At 42.6% G+C, this 14,392-nt stretch overlaps 1 protein-coding gene across 1 annotated transcript in view; it reads left to right on the forward strand.

Moving 5' to 3' along the window:
- Positions 1 to 9,085, forward strand: part of LOC143280432 (calreticulin-like) — a 13,114-nt gene extending 4,029 nt beyond the window's left edge. The window contains exons 3-10 of the mRNA XM_076585072.1: positions 1,454 to 1,657; positions 2,635 to 2,861; positions 4,090 to 4,278; positions 5,011 to 5,154; positions 6,105 to 6,197; positions 6,518 to 6,608; positions 7,181 to 7,263; positions 7,868 to 9,085. Coding sequence (XP_076441187.1) covers positions 1,454 to 1,657; positions 2,635 to 2,861; positions 4,090 to 4,278; positions 5,011 to 5,154; positions 6,105 to 6,197; positions 6,518 to 6,608; positions 7,181 to 7,263; positions 7,868 to 7,891 — 1,055 coding nt within the window. The 3' untranslated portion in view covers positions 7,892 to 9,085. The remainder of the gene's footprint in view (positions 1 to 1,453; positions 1,658 to 2,634; positions 2,862 to 4,089; positions 4,279 to 5,010; positions 5,155 to 6,104; positions 6,198 to 6,517; positions 6,609 to 7,180; positions 7,264 to 7,867) is intronic.
- The last annotated feature ends 5,307 nt before the right edge of the window (positions 9,086 to 14,392 follow it).

The raw sequence follows: 14,392 nt of genomic DNA on the forward strand, positions 1-14,392 counted from the left end.
TAATGACTGCTCTTTTTGTTGGATCAGAATATCAGATCAAAGTGCCAAGTTTAGAGAACACAAAAATATAAATATAACAGTAAATGCAGTTTGCATATAATTAGGCTTCGTTTTTTGTTGTTGTTTTTTTTGTGCCCATCCCAGAGGTTCAATATTGTTTTAAATAAGATGACTGGAAAGAAGTGAATGTTTCCTATTTTTATGCCAAATTTGGTGTCAACTGACAAAGTATTTGCAGAGAAAATGTCAATGTTAAAGTTTACCACGGACACACACACACACACACGCACACACACACACACACACACAGAGACAACCGAACACCGGGTTAAAACATAGACTCACTTTGTTTACACAAGTGAGTCAAAAAAGGACCTTTATTTCGCAGTATCTAGGCTAGACCACTCCGGCCAGCAAATCGCTCTTCGGTGATAAACCCCGACAGGCACAGCTCAGCCCGTCATTTACTGCTACTTTGCCCTCTTGTGGCAACAGGGATCCGTATGTTTTTGGCCAGTTTCTGGACGAATGAATAACAAAGGTGATTGGTGGACCTAGTCAAACGAAATTTGAAAAAAATGATGATAGATGGTGTAAGATCAAAAGGTACTTTAACTGAGATGTCGGGAAAACGTTCTCTCCTCACTACCTTACGAGATCTTTGATCTTATACCATTCTTTTATTTATTTATTTACATTTGATTTTTTTAAATACTTCTGTCTCTGAGATGATAAAACAGTATGCTTCAGTGTTTAGAATTTTCCACTGGCTGTTCTGCGCCAGGTATTCTTTGGCTTTCCTCTCTTTATGAGATGTGATACAATTTGATCATCTGTAAACTCACAGAAATTGTCTGTTTGGCTCCACGACACGTGACATTAAACATATAAAGCGCAATCACTTTTAGACCAAGACCATTCATTAAAATATGCGTCAGAATGACTTAATATATTAGATTCATGTTGACTAGATCAGTAACATGTGATGTAGTCCTAATCTGTAACAGAAAAACAGGTGAAACTCCAAATCAGTAATAGAATAACAAGTCAAAGTTTCTTGTTTGCTGGTAAATGTCGCGGGGATAAAAGAAACAGATATACATAATCGATAAATTCATATAGGCCTCATTAAATCTCAAAATGGATTATAATGCAAATTGTATTAATAGTCAGTTTAGTTAAAATGTACAAGCGTTAAAAGCTTTCTTCTTGGTTTAGAGCAACGCCTCTCTCATGCTTGAAAATAATATATCATCCCAAAACAACGAACGACTCATCTCAAAATTGACAAGCACCTGGTGCTTGAAAATGAACAAATCTCAACAATCACCGCATGAGTGTCACGAGGTACGAAACGGTCCATATTGATGTATTGGTATGAACTCTTTCGACAGCAGACTGTTTTAACAATACGCTGCACATCAGTGATTTAGTTGGGGTTTCAATTCTTCAGGTCTACAAACGGCAGACAACTCCCATTTCTACGGCATTTCAGCCAAGTTCGACAAGTTCAGCAACGAACGCAAAACCTTGGTCATTCAGTACACAGTGAAGAACGAGCAGTTTATCGAGTGCGGAGGCATGTACCTCAAAGTGTACTCTTCAGAACTGAATCAGACGGACCTGTACAGTGAGACACCTTACCTCATCATGTTCGGTAAGTGCTGTCATGGAACCTTTGTGGATGTTGGTTTTGATGACTGTGTATTTGGAGCACGATGTTATATGACGTGTACTTTCTTTATATATATATATATATATATATATATATATATATATATATATATATATATATATATATATATATATATATAAACTCAAACATTTGTACAACACACACGTGCATACACTTATCTATCTATCTCTCTCTCTATCTCTCTCTCTCTATCTCTCTACACACACACACACACACACACACACACACACACACACACACACACACACACACACACACACACACACACAGAGTTTTATTTATAACGCTTACGTTACCACATGCTCCATCAGATTGTACAAGATATATACGAGCATTTAGATATCAAGAGAAGTTTCAAAACAAAAAAAAAGCTTTGATCATTAATATAAGATTCTATGCTAAGGGAAATGCGACACATTGATATAATACAGATTATACAAAATGACAAGATTATGGTGAAAACATAAAGTTGCGTCCAAACAACGAAAAAGACATGCATCAAGTGATAGGCTTTCAAACCCTGACCAGTGCTTTCGGTATATATGCATATACAAGCCAGGCATCTCCATGACCAGTGCTTTTTCACTTCAAGTCAAAAAGTTCCCTTTTTCCACTTTAAAAATAAGAAAAAAATGTTCTCATTCTCGCACTTCAGCTATGAGAAATACATATTCCCTTATCCACCACATATACATGAAATCAGAAAATAATGTACCTATTTTCCACTTCAGAGATCAGAAAAAAAGTTCTCCTTTTCACTTAATAAAAAAGAAAAACGTTTCATTTTCCCCACTTCAGATATAAGAAAAATGTTCCTTTTCCAGTTCAGATTTTATTTCATCTCATTTGATTTTTTTAAAATCTTATTTTATTTCATTTTATTCTGTTTTATTTCATTTCATTTTCATTTTCGAAACGCTTCCTTTATTTCCTGACAGGACCTGACATTTGTGGCAGCGACAAGAAGGTGCACGTGATCTTCAACTACAAGGGGAAGAACCTGGCCATCAAGAAGACCATCAAGTGCAAGTTTGACGAGCTGACGCACATGTACACGCTGGTGGTGCGACCCGACAACACCTATGAGGTCCTCATCGACCACCGGAGGACAGAGTCCGGGGAGCTGGAGGCCGACTGGGACTTCCTGGAGCCCAAGAAGATCAAGGCAAGACAGATTATTAGATGCTCAGTATTTGACACGCTGAAATACCACCACCACCACCACCACCAACAACAACAACAACCAAAAAAAGAACAACATGATTTGCCATTTGAATTCAGTGTTTGACGTGCTTTGGCATATTTCTGTGAAGATGATTGTGATATTGAAAATCGGATGCTTAGATTTGTGTTAACGTAATTTTGATGAAGATGATGATGGAAAGCTGCGATGTCATGCATATATATATATATATATATATATATATAGAGAGAGAGAGAGAGAGAGAGAGAGAGAGAGAGAGGTAAACAGAGGTTCCGCATGCAGCATGTGCTTAGCGCATGAAAAGAACATCTGACAAAATTTTGTGAAGAAAAATCCACTTTGAAAGTTCAACAAATGCGCATGCAAACAGAACAAAAAGGGTGGCGCTCTCATTGTTGGGACGTGTTTTCTCTGGGAAGAAACAACACAGCACAACACAGATGTGCCCTGCATGACTCACGAGGCTTCAAGCTCAAGCACTGCAAGCACTGGGACAATACAATACAATACAATAAAACACAATACAATACAATAGATTAGCGCACAGTAACTACAGAACAGTACAGTGCAGTGCAGTACAGTACAGTACACCACGGAACGACACAGCGCAACACAGCTCAACACTGCAGCACACGATACAGCATAAACATACACAGCACAACAAAGTACAGTATATTATAACACGACACGACAGCACACAAAAGAACACAGCATCGAAACGAACACAGCAGAAGTGGAGTGATGGCCTAGAGGTAACGCGTCCGCCTAGGAAGCGAGAGAATCTGTGCGCGCTGGTTCGAATCACGGCACAGCCCCCGAAATTTTCTCCCCCTCCACTAGACCTTGAGTGGTGGTCTGGACGCTAGTCATTCGGATGAGACGATAAACCGAGGTCCCGTGTGCAGCATGCACTTAGCGCACGTAAAAGAACCCACAGCAACAAAAGGGTTGTTCCTGGCAAAATTCTGTAGAAAAATCCACTTCAATAGGAAAAACAAATGAAAGTGCACACAGGAAAAAATACAAAAAAAATGGGTGGCGCTGTAGTATGGTGACGCGCTCTCCCTGGGGAGAGCAGCCCGAATTTCACACAGAGAAATCTGTTGTGATAAAAAGAAATACAAATACAAATACAAATACAACACAGCACTGCATTACAATCAACACAGACGTCTCTCTCTCACCACAGGATCCCCGGGCCTTCAAGCCCAAGCACTGGGATGAGCGACAGTTCATCGACGACCCTGACGACCGGAAGCCGTTTGACTGGGATCAGCCCGAGCACATCCCCGACCCTGAAGCGTCCCGCCCCGAGGACTGGGATGAGGAGATGGACGGACCCTGGGAACCTCCCATGATGGACAACCCCAAGTATAAGGTGTGTGTGTGTGTGTGTGTGTGTGTGTGTGTGTGTGTAGTTTGGAGGAGTGGTGGGGTGGATGTGGGTGGGAATTGTGTGGGGGTTGGGGTGAGGGAGGGGGAGAGTGGTGTGTGTGTGTGTGTGTGTGTGTGTGTGCGCGTGTATCTGTATGTGTGTGTGTGTGTGTGTGTGTGTGTGTGTGTGTGCACGTTCGTGCACACGCGCAGTAGAGTGTTTGCCTAGTGGTAACGCGTCCGCGTAGGAAGCGAGAGGATCTGAGCGCACTGATTAGAATCCAACAGTCGCCAGTATTTTCTCCCCCTCCATTAGATCATGAGTGGTGGTCTGGACGCCAGTCATTCGGGTGAGACGATAAACCAAGGTCCCGTGTGCAGCATGCCCCTAGCGCAAGTAAAAGAACCCACGGCAACAAAATAGGTTTTCCATGGAAAAATTCTGTAGAAAAATCCATTTTGACTGGAAAACAAATAAAATTGCAGGTAGAAAAACAAACAAGAAAAAACCCGAAAAAAACAACGGGTGGCGCTCTTAGTGTAGCGCATGCACACACACACACACACACAAGTACACACATTAAACATCCAGCCACAAGCACATCCATACTCCATGGACTGATGGAAACTTGGACAGAGAGGAAAAGAGACGGGATGGAGGGAAACACACAGACGACCATGCTTCGTAACAGGCACACGCCATGTTGAAAAATCACCATCAGATATCTATGAACAGGGAGAGTGGAGGGCCAGACAGATCGAGAACCCCCACTACAGCGGCAAGTGGGTCCACCCGGAGATCAACAACCCGGACTACGTGCCTGATGAAGACCTCTACCTGTACCCAGACATCAGTCATGTCGGCTTTGATCTGTGGCAGGTGAGTCAAAGAACCTATATCTTTTTTTTTTCTTTTTCTTTTTTTCTTTTTTTTTTTTTTATAGGAGAAATCAGAGGATGCGTTTAAGTTCTGTAAATATTCAGAGCTGTCTCAGCATCCATGGAAGAATTTCGTTTCTTTTTCGGGTTTTTTTCTTTCTTTTTTTCGCTTTTTTTTCTTTCTTTTCTTTTTCGCTTTTTTTTTTTCGTTTTTCTTCTATCATCATTTTTCTCCTGTCTTTCTGTTATCTTTTGCCTTTTATTTTCTTCTTTATTTTCATTTCCTTTTTTTTTCATTTCCTTGTAACATATCTTCTTCCCAATGGCATTATCCAGTGTTTTCAAGGTCATGCAACACAAAAGAAGAAAAAACATAAACACACACACACAATGACCCCGCACACAATTACAGTGTCTGAAAGAGAAAACTAGTCTCTCTCTCTCTCTCTCTCTCTCTCTCTCTCTCTCTCTCTCTGGAGGCACTATAATTATTCAAGAACAATATGTATGTGAAAACCTATATCATCATGATGAACACCTTACGGGTCTTTGTTTCAGTTCATGCGGTGATCGAACCGAATCCGCTGATGACCCAGGCTTTCGAACGTGCAAGTTCGACAAGAACTATGAACTGTGCCCAAAATAAACAGATGTTTGTTATCGCTAGTAAAACAACAATAGCAATAACAACAAAAAATAACAATATTTCTATGTATCGCTTTATGTGTTCGTTCTTCAGTTTAATAGTGTTTCACAACCTTTCTATTTTTTCTTCTTCTTTTTTTTTTTTACAACAGATATGATGCAGCGAGTATGGATCAGAACACAGACTTTGACACCTTGATACTTAAACTGAAACTGACATTATACGAGTGTGTGTGTGTGTGTGTGTGTGTGTGTGTGTGTGTGTGTGTGTGTGTGTGTGTGTGTGTGTGTGTGTTCTCATTTCAGGTTAAAGCGGGAACCATTTTTGACAACATTTTGATCACAGATGACGAAAACTTTGCCAGAGAATATGGCCAGAGCACCTGGGGAAAGATGAAGGTACCGTTGTATATGCTTTTTTTTTTTTTTTTGCCTGTAGTGTAGTCGGTCTATGATTGTTTAATTCACTTTGGTTGGTTAGATATGTATGAAAAATAAAATATACCTAGGTTTGTATGTTTTTTTCAGATATATTTTCGAAGAATATCTTTGTGTGTGTGTCGTGCTTGCGTGTGTATATGATGTTCGCGTGTGTGTGTGTGTCTGTGTATGCACATGCGTGTACGTGTCTGTTGTGTCTGTCTGTGCATAATAACGTGTGTGAGTGTGTGTGTGTGTGTGTGTGTGTGTGTGTGTGTGTGTGTGTGTGTGTTGTGCAGGACCCTGAGAAGGACATGAAGAAATATCATGACGAACAGGAAGAGAGGCTGAAGAAAGTGAAGGAGGAAAGGAAAAGAAAAGAGATGGAAGGTAACCAGCATTTATAATCAGCAAGCACTAAAAGACAGCTTAATCTAACATCGTTCAGCTCAATTAACCAGCATTTATTATGAGCAAGCACTAAAAGACAGCTTTATCTAACATTGTTCAGCTCAAGCCATCCTGCCGTTCCATATACACGGGCACAGTTCTTCAGATTTTTTTTTTCAGGCGTACACGCAAGATCAAACCATGTTGGTTATAACCCAGCAGATCGCAACGGGACCATTTCCAAAACAGGCAAACAGATAGATAATGCGCATTTTTCAAAGCAGACGGGTAAACAGACAGGTGAACAGATAAATAAGGTGCATCTCCCAAAGGAGACAGGTGAACAGACAGACAGGAAACAGATAGATACAAACAGATACAGGTGCATTTCCCATAGCAAACAGATACAGGGGCATTTTCCATAGCAGACAGAGAGGCAAACAGATACAGATATATTTTCCATAGCAGGCAGACGGGAAAACAGGTAAACACAGATGCATTTTCCAGAGCAGACAAGCGAACAGGTAGATACAGGTGCATTTTCTACAGCAGCGCCGTGTTTTGCTTTGCAGAGAAAATGAACGCACCGCCCGAGGGGTCGGATGATGAATATGAGTGGGAAGGAGAGGAGGAAGAGGAAGAGGAGGATGACGAGGTTTGTTGGGTTCTTTTCTGTCATGGTTTCTCTCTCTCTCTCTCTCTCTCTCTCTCTCTCTCTCTCTCTCTCTCTCTGTGTGTGTGTGTGTGTGTGTGTTTGGGCGCGCACGTCTATGTGTTTGTGTATGTGTGTGCCAGTGTGCGAGAGGGAGACAGAGAGAGAGAGAGAGAGAGAGAGACTCTGTGTGCCAGTGTGTCTGTATGTGTACGTGTGTGTGTGTTGCGCGCACGCGTGTGTCTGATTGTGTGTGTGCGTGCGTGCGCGCGCGCGCGCGTGTGTGTGTGTGTCTGTGTGGTTTGTGTGTGTCTGTGTCTCTGTGCGTGTGTCTATGACGTAGGTTCATTTTTTCAGTTACATTGTTGTTTCCAAATGTGCTGTTCATGTTCATGACTTGCATGTGGTTCTCCATTGTGGGTTCTGTTTCATGACTTGTCTCCACGTTATATGGAAACCTGACCGGTCCTATTTTTCCAATTATAGTAAGTTAAGCGATTTTAAGAGTTTGTTTTTCCACTCTGTGTCAGTGTTTGTTTTGCGTTTCTTTCAAGTTTATTAAACTCGTTTAATGAATTTCATTGTTTCTTCGGTTTTTTTGTTTCAGGAGTACGCGCATGACGAGCTGTAAAGTTGAAAAAATTCTCTGAACTGTTGCATATTGGTTTTGTAACTGTTCATGACATCCATTGTTTATACAGTCATCCCATTCTCATAGTTATGCTCTGTCACTTGTATGCTCGTGCCGGCATTCACGCACTCGCGAACACGTGCACACACACACACACACACACACACACACACACACACACCGGCGCGCGCGCGCACACACACACACACACACACACACACACTGCGCGAACGCGCGAATATACCAGCACATATGCAGTCATGTTAGTGGTGTTTTTTTTTTCTTCCTGACGGTGCCGCGAGAGAGTTCATCAGCCACGGTATGAATGTTCAAATGGCAACATGGAATCAGACAATATGCACTGTACCGAGATGTCTTAATAAAGATATGTTAAAAATATGGAAAGTTTTTCACATTCCTACGTGTTCATGTAAAAATGTATTTCCTTATTGATTTCCTTTGTCGTGTTCTCATCTTTTCACGTGCGTATATGAGACACAGAACGGCTGTGAAAGTGGCACTAACTGTCCTCATCAAAAAGCATAATTTCTCCAGCAGAATGATGCTTTCAGAGATCGGGAATTCCCAGTGGCAATCCGCTCACCAAACTCAAAGTCAGTGATGGTGGTGTGAAGTTACCTTTGTGTTTGTGGACACGCTGAAGTGTTTTAACGTAGGATTCGTCTTTATTTATTGCTGTCGCTTGAACTGTATGAATCTCTGTGTTGGAATTCATATTGGCAATCTCTGTAGCAGTCACAACAGCAGTTGCATCTGTCGTGGTACAACAGCAGCAGTAGTAGCAGTAACAGTAGTACGGCAGTTTCAGTTTCAGTTTCACTTTCTCAAGGAGGCGTCACTGCGTTCGGACAAATCCATACACGCTACACCACATCTGTTGAGCAGATGCCTGACCAGCAGCATAACCCAACGCGCTTAGTCAGGCCTTGAGTGCATGCTTACATATTTGTGTACCTATGAAAGTGGATTTCATTTTACGTAATTTCGCCAGAGGACAACACTCTCGTTGCCATGGGTTCTTTTTCAGTGCGCCAAGTGCGTGCTGCACACGGGACCTCGGTTTATCGTCTCATCCGAAAGACTAGACGCTCAGTTTGATTTTCCAGTCAAACTTAGGAGAAAGGGCGAGAGCGGGATTCGAACCCACACCCTCACGGACTCTCTGTATTGGCAGCTGAGCGTCTTAACCATTCTGCCACCTTCCTCGGCAGCTGTCAGTCTCAACGATCGATGAGCTGTTACACTGCTATTGGTGTCACAAATATAGCTTACGCCTGTTGCACTGCTGTGGAGTCACGGATAATAGTCATGATCTCTGCCGCACTGACGCACTCACCCAAACGTAACTTCTCGTGATCTTTGAATGTGTCGGTGAAACTCCTACTCGTGTTTGTGAAACACTCCAACATTCGGTGCTAATATACATGTTGCGTGAAATGGTGGTTCGAAGTGTGCGAGCATGTGCAGTATGACTGAACTTATATATGCGCTTTTTTTTAGTATGAGGAATGTTGTGTTGTTGTTGTTGATAGTGGTGGTATATTAAACTGTCTGTTGTGATTAAACATCTGTCTTCGTCTGGGTTTTTTCCCTTCCCCTTTTCCTTTTTGTTTTCTCAGTGGAAGCTGTTCAAAGAAAAGAGGAGAATTATATCTACTGTGGTGTAGTGTACGTTTTGTGATTAATAAACGGCGCAAATTTTACCAACGTTTTGTAATAACAGTGCATCTTATGACGGTAGTGCTCGTCAGTACCTCACCACTGAACACTCGTGTGTGTGTGTGTGTGTGTGTGTGTGTGTGTGTGCTGGGAGAGTGGGGATTAGGGAGATTTCAGCAAATTCCGTGAATCAAATAAAACAATGATAGAATACATGCTGGTGTACATTCTTCCAGCATCGCGTCGCCATTCCCAACTGATAAAGAAAATGGAAGTAAAACAATAGTCAAGTATCCAACAAAGTTTTATACTAGAATGTGTGTCTGTAGATCTACTGCACATACGTGCATGTATGCACCCATCTTCAAAGTACACGGCACGACGCGCGACTGAAAATTATGAATAATAATAAAAATTTTAAAAAGTGCGTGTATCTACACAAGTACCCGGAGCGTGTACAGACGCCCAGATTATATCGCGCAAGAAGCATGTCGTTCATTCGTGTACATGTATTTGTATTTCTTTTTATCACAACAGATTTCTCTGTGTGAAATTCGGGCTGCTCTCCCCAGGGAAAGCGCGTCGCCACACTACAGCGCCACCCATTTTTTTGTATTTTTTCCTGCATGCACTTTTATTTGTTTTTCCTATCGATGTGGATTTTTCTACAGAATTTTGCCAGGAACAACCCTTTTGTTGCCGTGGGTTCTTTTACGTGCGCTAAGTGCATGCTGCACACGGGACCTCGGTTTATCGTCTCATCCGAATGACTAGCGTCCAGACCACCACTCAAGGTCTAGTGGAGGGGGAGAAAATATCGGCGGCTGAGCCGTGATTCGAACCAGCGCGCTCAGATTCTCTCGCTTCCTAGGCGGACGCGTTACCTCTAGGCCATCACTCCACTTATGTGTATATTATGCTCTACTCTTCATTCTTCTCCATTCACCCGTCCACCCAAAACATACAGGTCTGCTTGATGAGAGGCAAGCAGAGGAAGATGTTTCTCAGTAGTACTTTAGCATCACTGGCATCTGGAAGTCAGTGTTCAGGCTGTAGTCCCTGCCCCCACCTCATTCCTCACACATTCCTCCTCTCTCCTCCCCCGTTTATACACACTCCCATGTGACTAATTTTGTAGATCTACTTATATAACAGTGTTTTTAAGTGACCTCTGAAACAAGCATTTATGAGTTTTAGGAGTTTACTCAGCTCCGTGTCAGTTAAATATGCATTTGAAATCATGTGAAATTACTGGCAGTGAAATGACCAATGAAAACCGTCACATTAACCCCATGACTGCCAAAGCTTATTGAAACATCAGTGCGGCCCGGACTTGAAGCGCAATCACTATTTAAATTGTGTGATTGATTTTACTGAGCAAAAGTATACGTAAAAGCATCCAAAGAAAAGAATAAGTCCAAATAGAATGTTAACTAACATCCTGATCTGTAATAATAAGCTCTCTCTTATCTGAGTGAGGTGACAGCCCTTCACTGTAAGCACACTCGTCAACAGCACTCATGGTGATAATGGAGACTTGAAATAGCAAAATTGTAATCAACATGTCTCTTCTGGTAACTCGCACTGGCTGCAAGCTTCATCTCAGTCTTTGCAGCCGGTTCAAACCAAGGTGCCAAGTTAAAATCACAATATGTAAGGAACTGGAATAAAAGTCCAATGAAAAACTGAGGAAGAAGATAAGATTTAAATACAAAATATGCTCCATTTACCTCATCAGTAGGCTACATGAGAACGCAATCAAACATTGCAGGCTTACACCATTTTCTGTTTTCTCTATCCCTGACTCTGTGTAGCTAACATGAAGCTGTTTACACCTAACCAAATGGAGCTTTCTACAGAATTTTGCCAAAGACTATCGTTGCCACGTACTTTTTATAAAAAATATAATCTGAGCGCATGCTCTCACACGAGAACTCGATTTGTCGTCTCATCTGGAGGAAAAAACAAACAAACAAACAAAACAGTCTCCGATCAACTGCGATCAAAACCACCACTCGATTCCAAGGTCGGTGCCATTCCAACATATTTGGAATGCTGGCCCAGTGGTGACGTGACTGACTAGGAAGCGAGTGTCCACAGGCTCCAGTCCCATAACGAACCGGGCTGTTTACTTCCCCATCATCAACCATTTTGTACGTATTTTGTATTTATTTGTATTTGTTTTTATCACAACAGATTTCTCTGTGTGAAATTCGGGCTGCTCTCTCCAGGGAGAGCGCGTCGCTACACTACAGCGCCACCCATTTTTTTGTATTTTTTCCTGCGTGCAGTTTTATTTGTTTTTCCTATTGAAGTGGATTTTTCTACGGAATTTTGCCAGGAACAACCCTTTTGTTGCCGTGGGTTCTTTTAGGTGCGCTAAGTGCATGCTGCACTCGGGACCTCGGTTTATCGTCTCATCCGAATGACTAGCGTCCAGACCACCACTCAAGGTCTAGTGGAGGGGGAGAAAATATCGGCGGCTGACCCGTGATTCGAACCAGCGCGCTCAGATTCTCTCGCTTCTTAGGTGGACGCGTTACCTCTAGGTCATCACTCCATTTGAGTGGTGGTCTATGTGCTAGTTGCCAACTGGATGAGACAATAAACCGCACGTGGAATAACCCGCGGCAACAAAAGGGGTTTCCCTGGCAAAATTTTGTAGACAAAGCCACTTTGATTGCAAACCAAATACGCCTCCATACAGAAAAAAGAAGAAGAAGAAAAACAAATGTGTGTGGGTGGTGCTGCACTGCCCTGGGGACTGAGATGCGAGAATGCAGTCCGAATTGCAAACCGAGAAATCTGTTGCGACAAAAAGTAATACAAGACAGGACAAGACAAGGCAAGACAGTAAATAACAATACAATGTAATAAATATGATAGCCTGTCTTTGATCGAATCCACATTGACTTCATCTGTTCTGAGGCTCAGTCACAAATTTTCACAGTGAAAATTCTGCGGTCCTTGTCATTTTTTTAAAAACTGACCTAGATATAAAGAAAACAGTTAAGAATGTATCAAATAATTTGCTTTTTCACTGCACGGATTTGAATATATTGCAGATTGATTAACTGAAACATTACGCGCGGCACGCGCGCATGTCACGCATCTGTCTCCCCCCCCTCTCTCTCCCTCCCACCTCCCCCACGCGCACCCCATCACCCTCACCCTCCCGCACCCCCCACCACTCCCGCCCTCTTTCACTCTCTCATTGGTTTTTTGTAGTTACTTATTTATTTTGTGTACCACACCCTTTTTGTCAGAATAGCAGTAAATGCTTTTGACAACAAAATCATGTCATGTCATGTCATGTCATGTCATGTCCTTTTTCTCTCTCACTCACCGTCACACACACCCGCGCGCACGTGTGTCACACGTGCGCGCACACACACACCAGACCAAATACGCAACACTCATCTATATATCCCTTTCACGTGGTCACACGCGACAGACCAAAATACGCAACACTCATCTATATATCCCTTTCACGTGGTCACACACACCAGACCAAATACGCAACACTCATCTATATATCCCTTTCACGTGGTCACACACACCAGACCAAATATGCAACACTCATCTATATATCCCTTTCACGTGGTCACACGCATCGCCTCCCTGTATAACAAAGTAACACAATAAAACTCACCATGAATTCGCTTCAGAAGAAAACGCAGCGATACATTCGCCTGTTCTCGTCCAAAACCTGTCCTTTAATCATTATGACACTCACACGGTCTTGCTCTAAGGACATGTCATGATACCTAATCATGACAAATAGAAACATTAACTGAGCCTGAACGGACACTGAAAGAATTAAAGAGAAATATTGATAAAAAGAAACAGGTGGGTAGGTACCAGTGGGCTTTACCACTGAGACTGCTTTACATGGCTTTATATATATATATATATATATATATATATATATATATATCTGTGTGTGTGTGTGTGTGTGTGTGTGTTTGCTGTAACGAAGAAGCCGAGCCGACCGGCTAAAAAGAAGAGGAAGGGTACCAGTGGACTTTGCCAAACTGCTTTTTTTGGCACAGGTATATATCTAGACTACATGTTGTAACGAAGAAGAAGAAGCTGAGAAGAATTGTCGGTACCAGTTGGTTTCAGATTGCTTTAAGTTATATGCCTATATCAAGACCCAACTATATCTTGTAATGTTGAGAAGAAGAGTATACATGTGAGATTTGTCAGCCGGGCTGCTTTCGGGCGTGGCGGCTTTTGTATCAAGACCCATCTAATGTTGTAAGGAAGAAGAAAACTGAGAAGTGTCTCGGGGTTTAAATTCCAACTCGCCGCAATAGACATTAAGCGCGCACGCACGCACGCACGCAACACACACACACACACAATGCGCGAAGGGGCGAATATACCAAAACATATGCAATCAATCACGTGACTTGGAGGGCTATGTGTGTTGGACTGAAAACACTGAAACTTTAGCCTCCAACATTGATTTTCAACGATCAACTGCGACAATAGCGCAACTAGTGAGCCAGCGCGGCACTGTACACACTGGCACGCACCCTAGACGTATCAAGTGTAAACAGTGACACGCACTCATCACCGTGACGTGTACGCAAACCGGCACACACAAGAACTGACGGCTGCGCGCGCACGACTGACACCCATACATATACACACATCAGTGCGCGCGCGCTGCACTGACACACACACATACACGGCACGCACACACACACACACACACACACACGGCGCGCAGGCACACACACGGCGCACACACACACACGCACACTGGCACACACACACACACACACCTTAACTGCAACTGATGAGAAGGCTCAG

The sequence above is a fragment of the Babylonia areolata genome, chromosome 3 (assembly GCF_041734735.1).
Source record: "Babylonia areolata isolate BAREFJ2019XMU chromosome 3, ASM4173473v1, whole genome shotgun sequence".
NCBI lineage: Eukaryota > Metazoa > Mollusca > Gastropoda > Neogastropoda > Buccinidae > Babylonia > Babylonia areolata.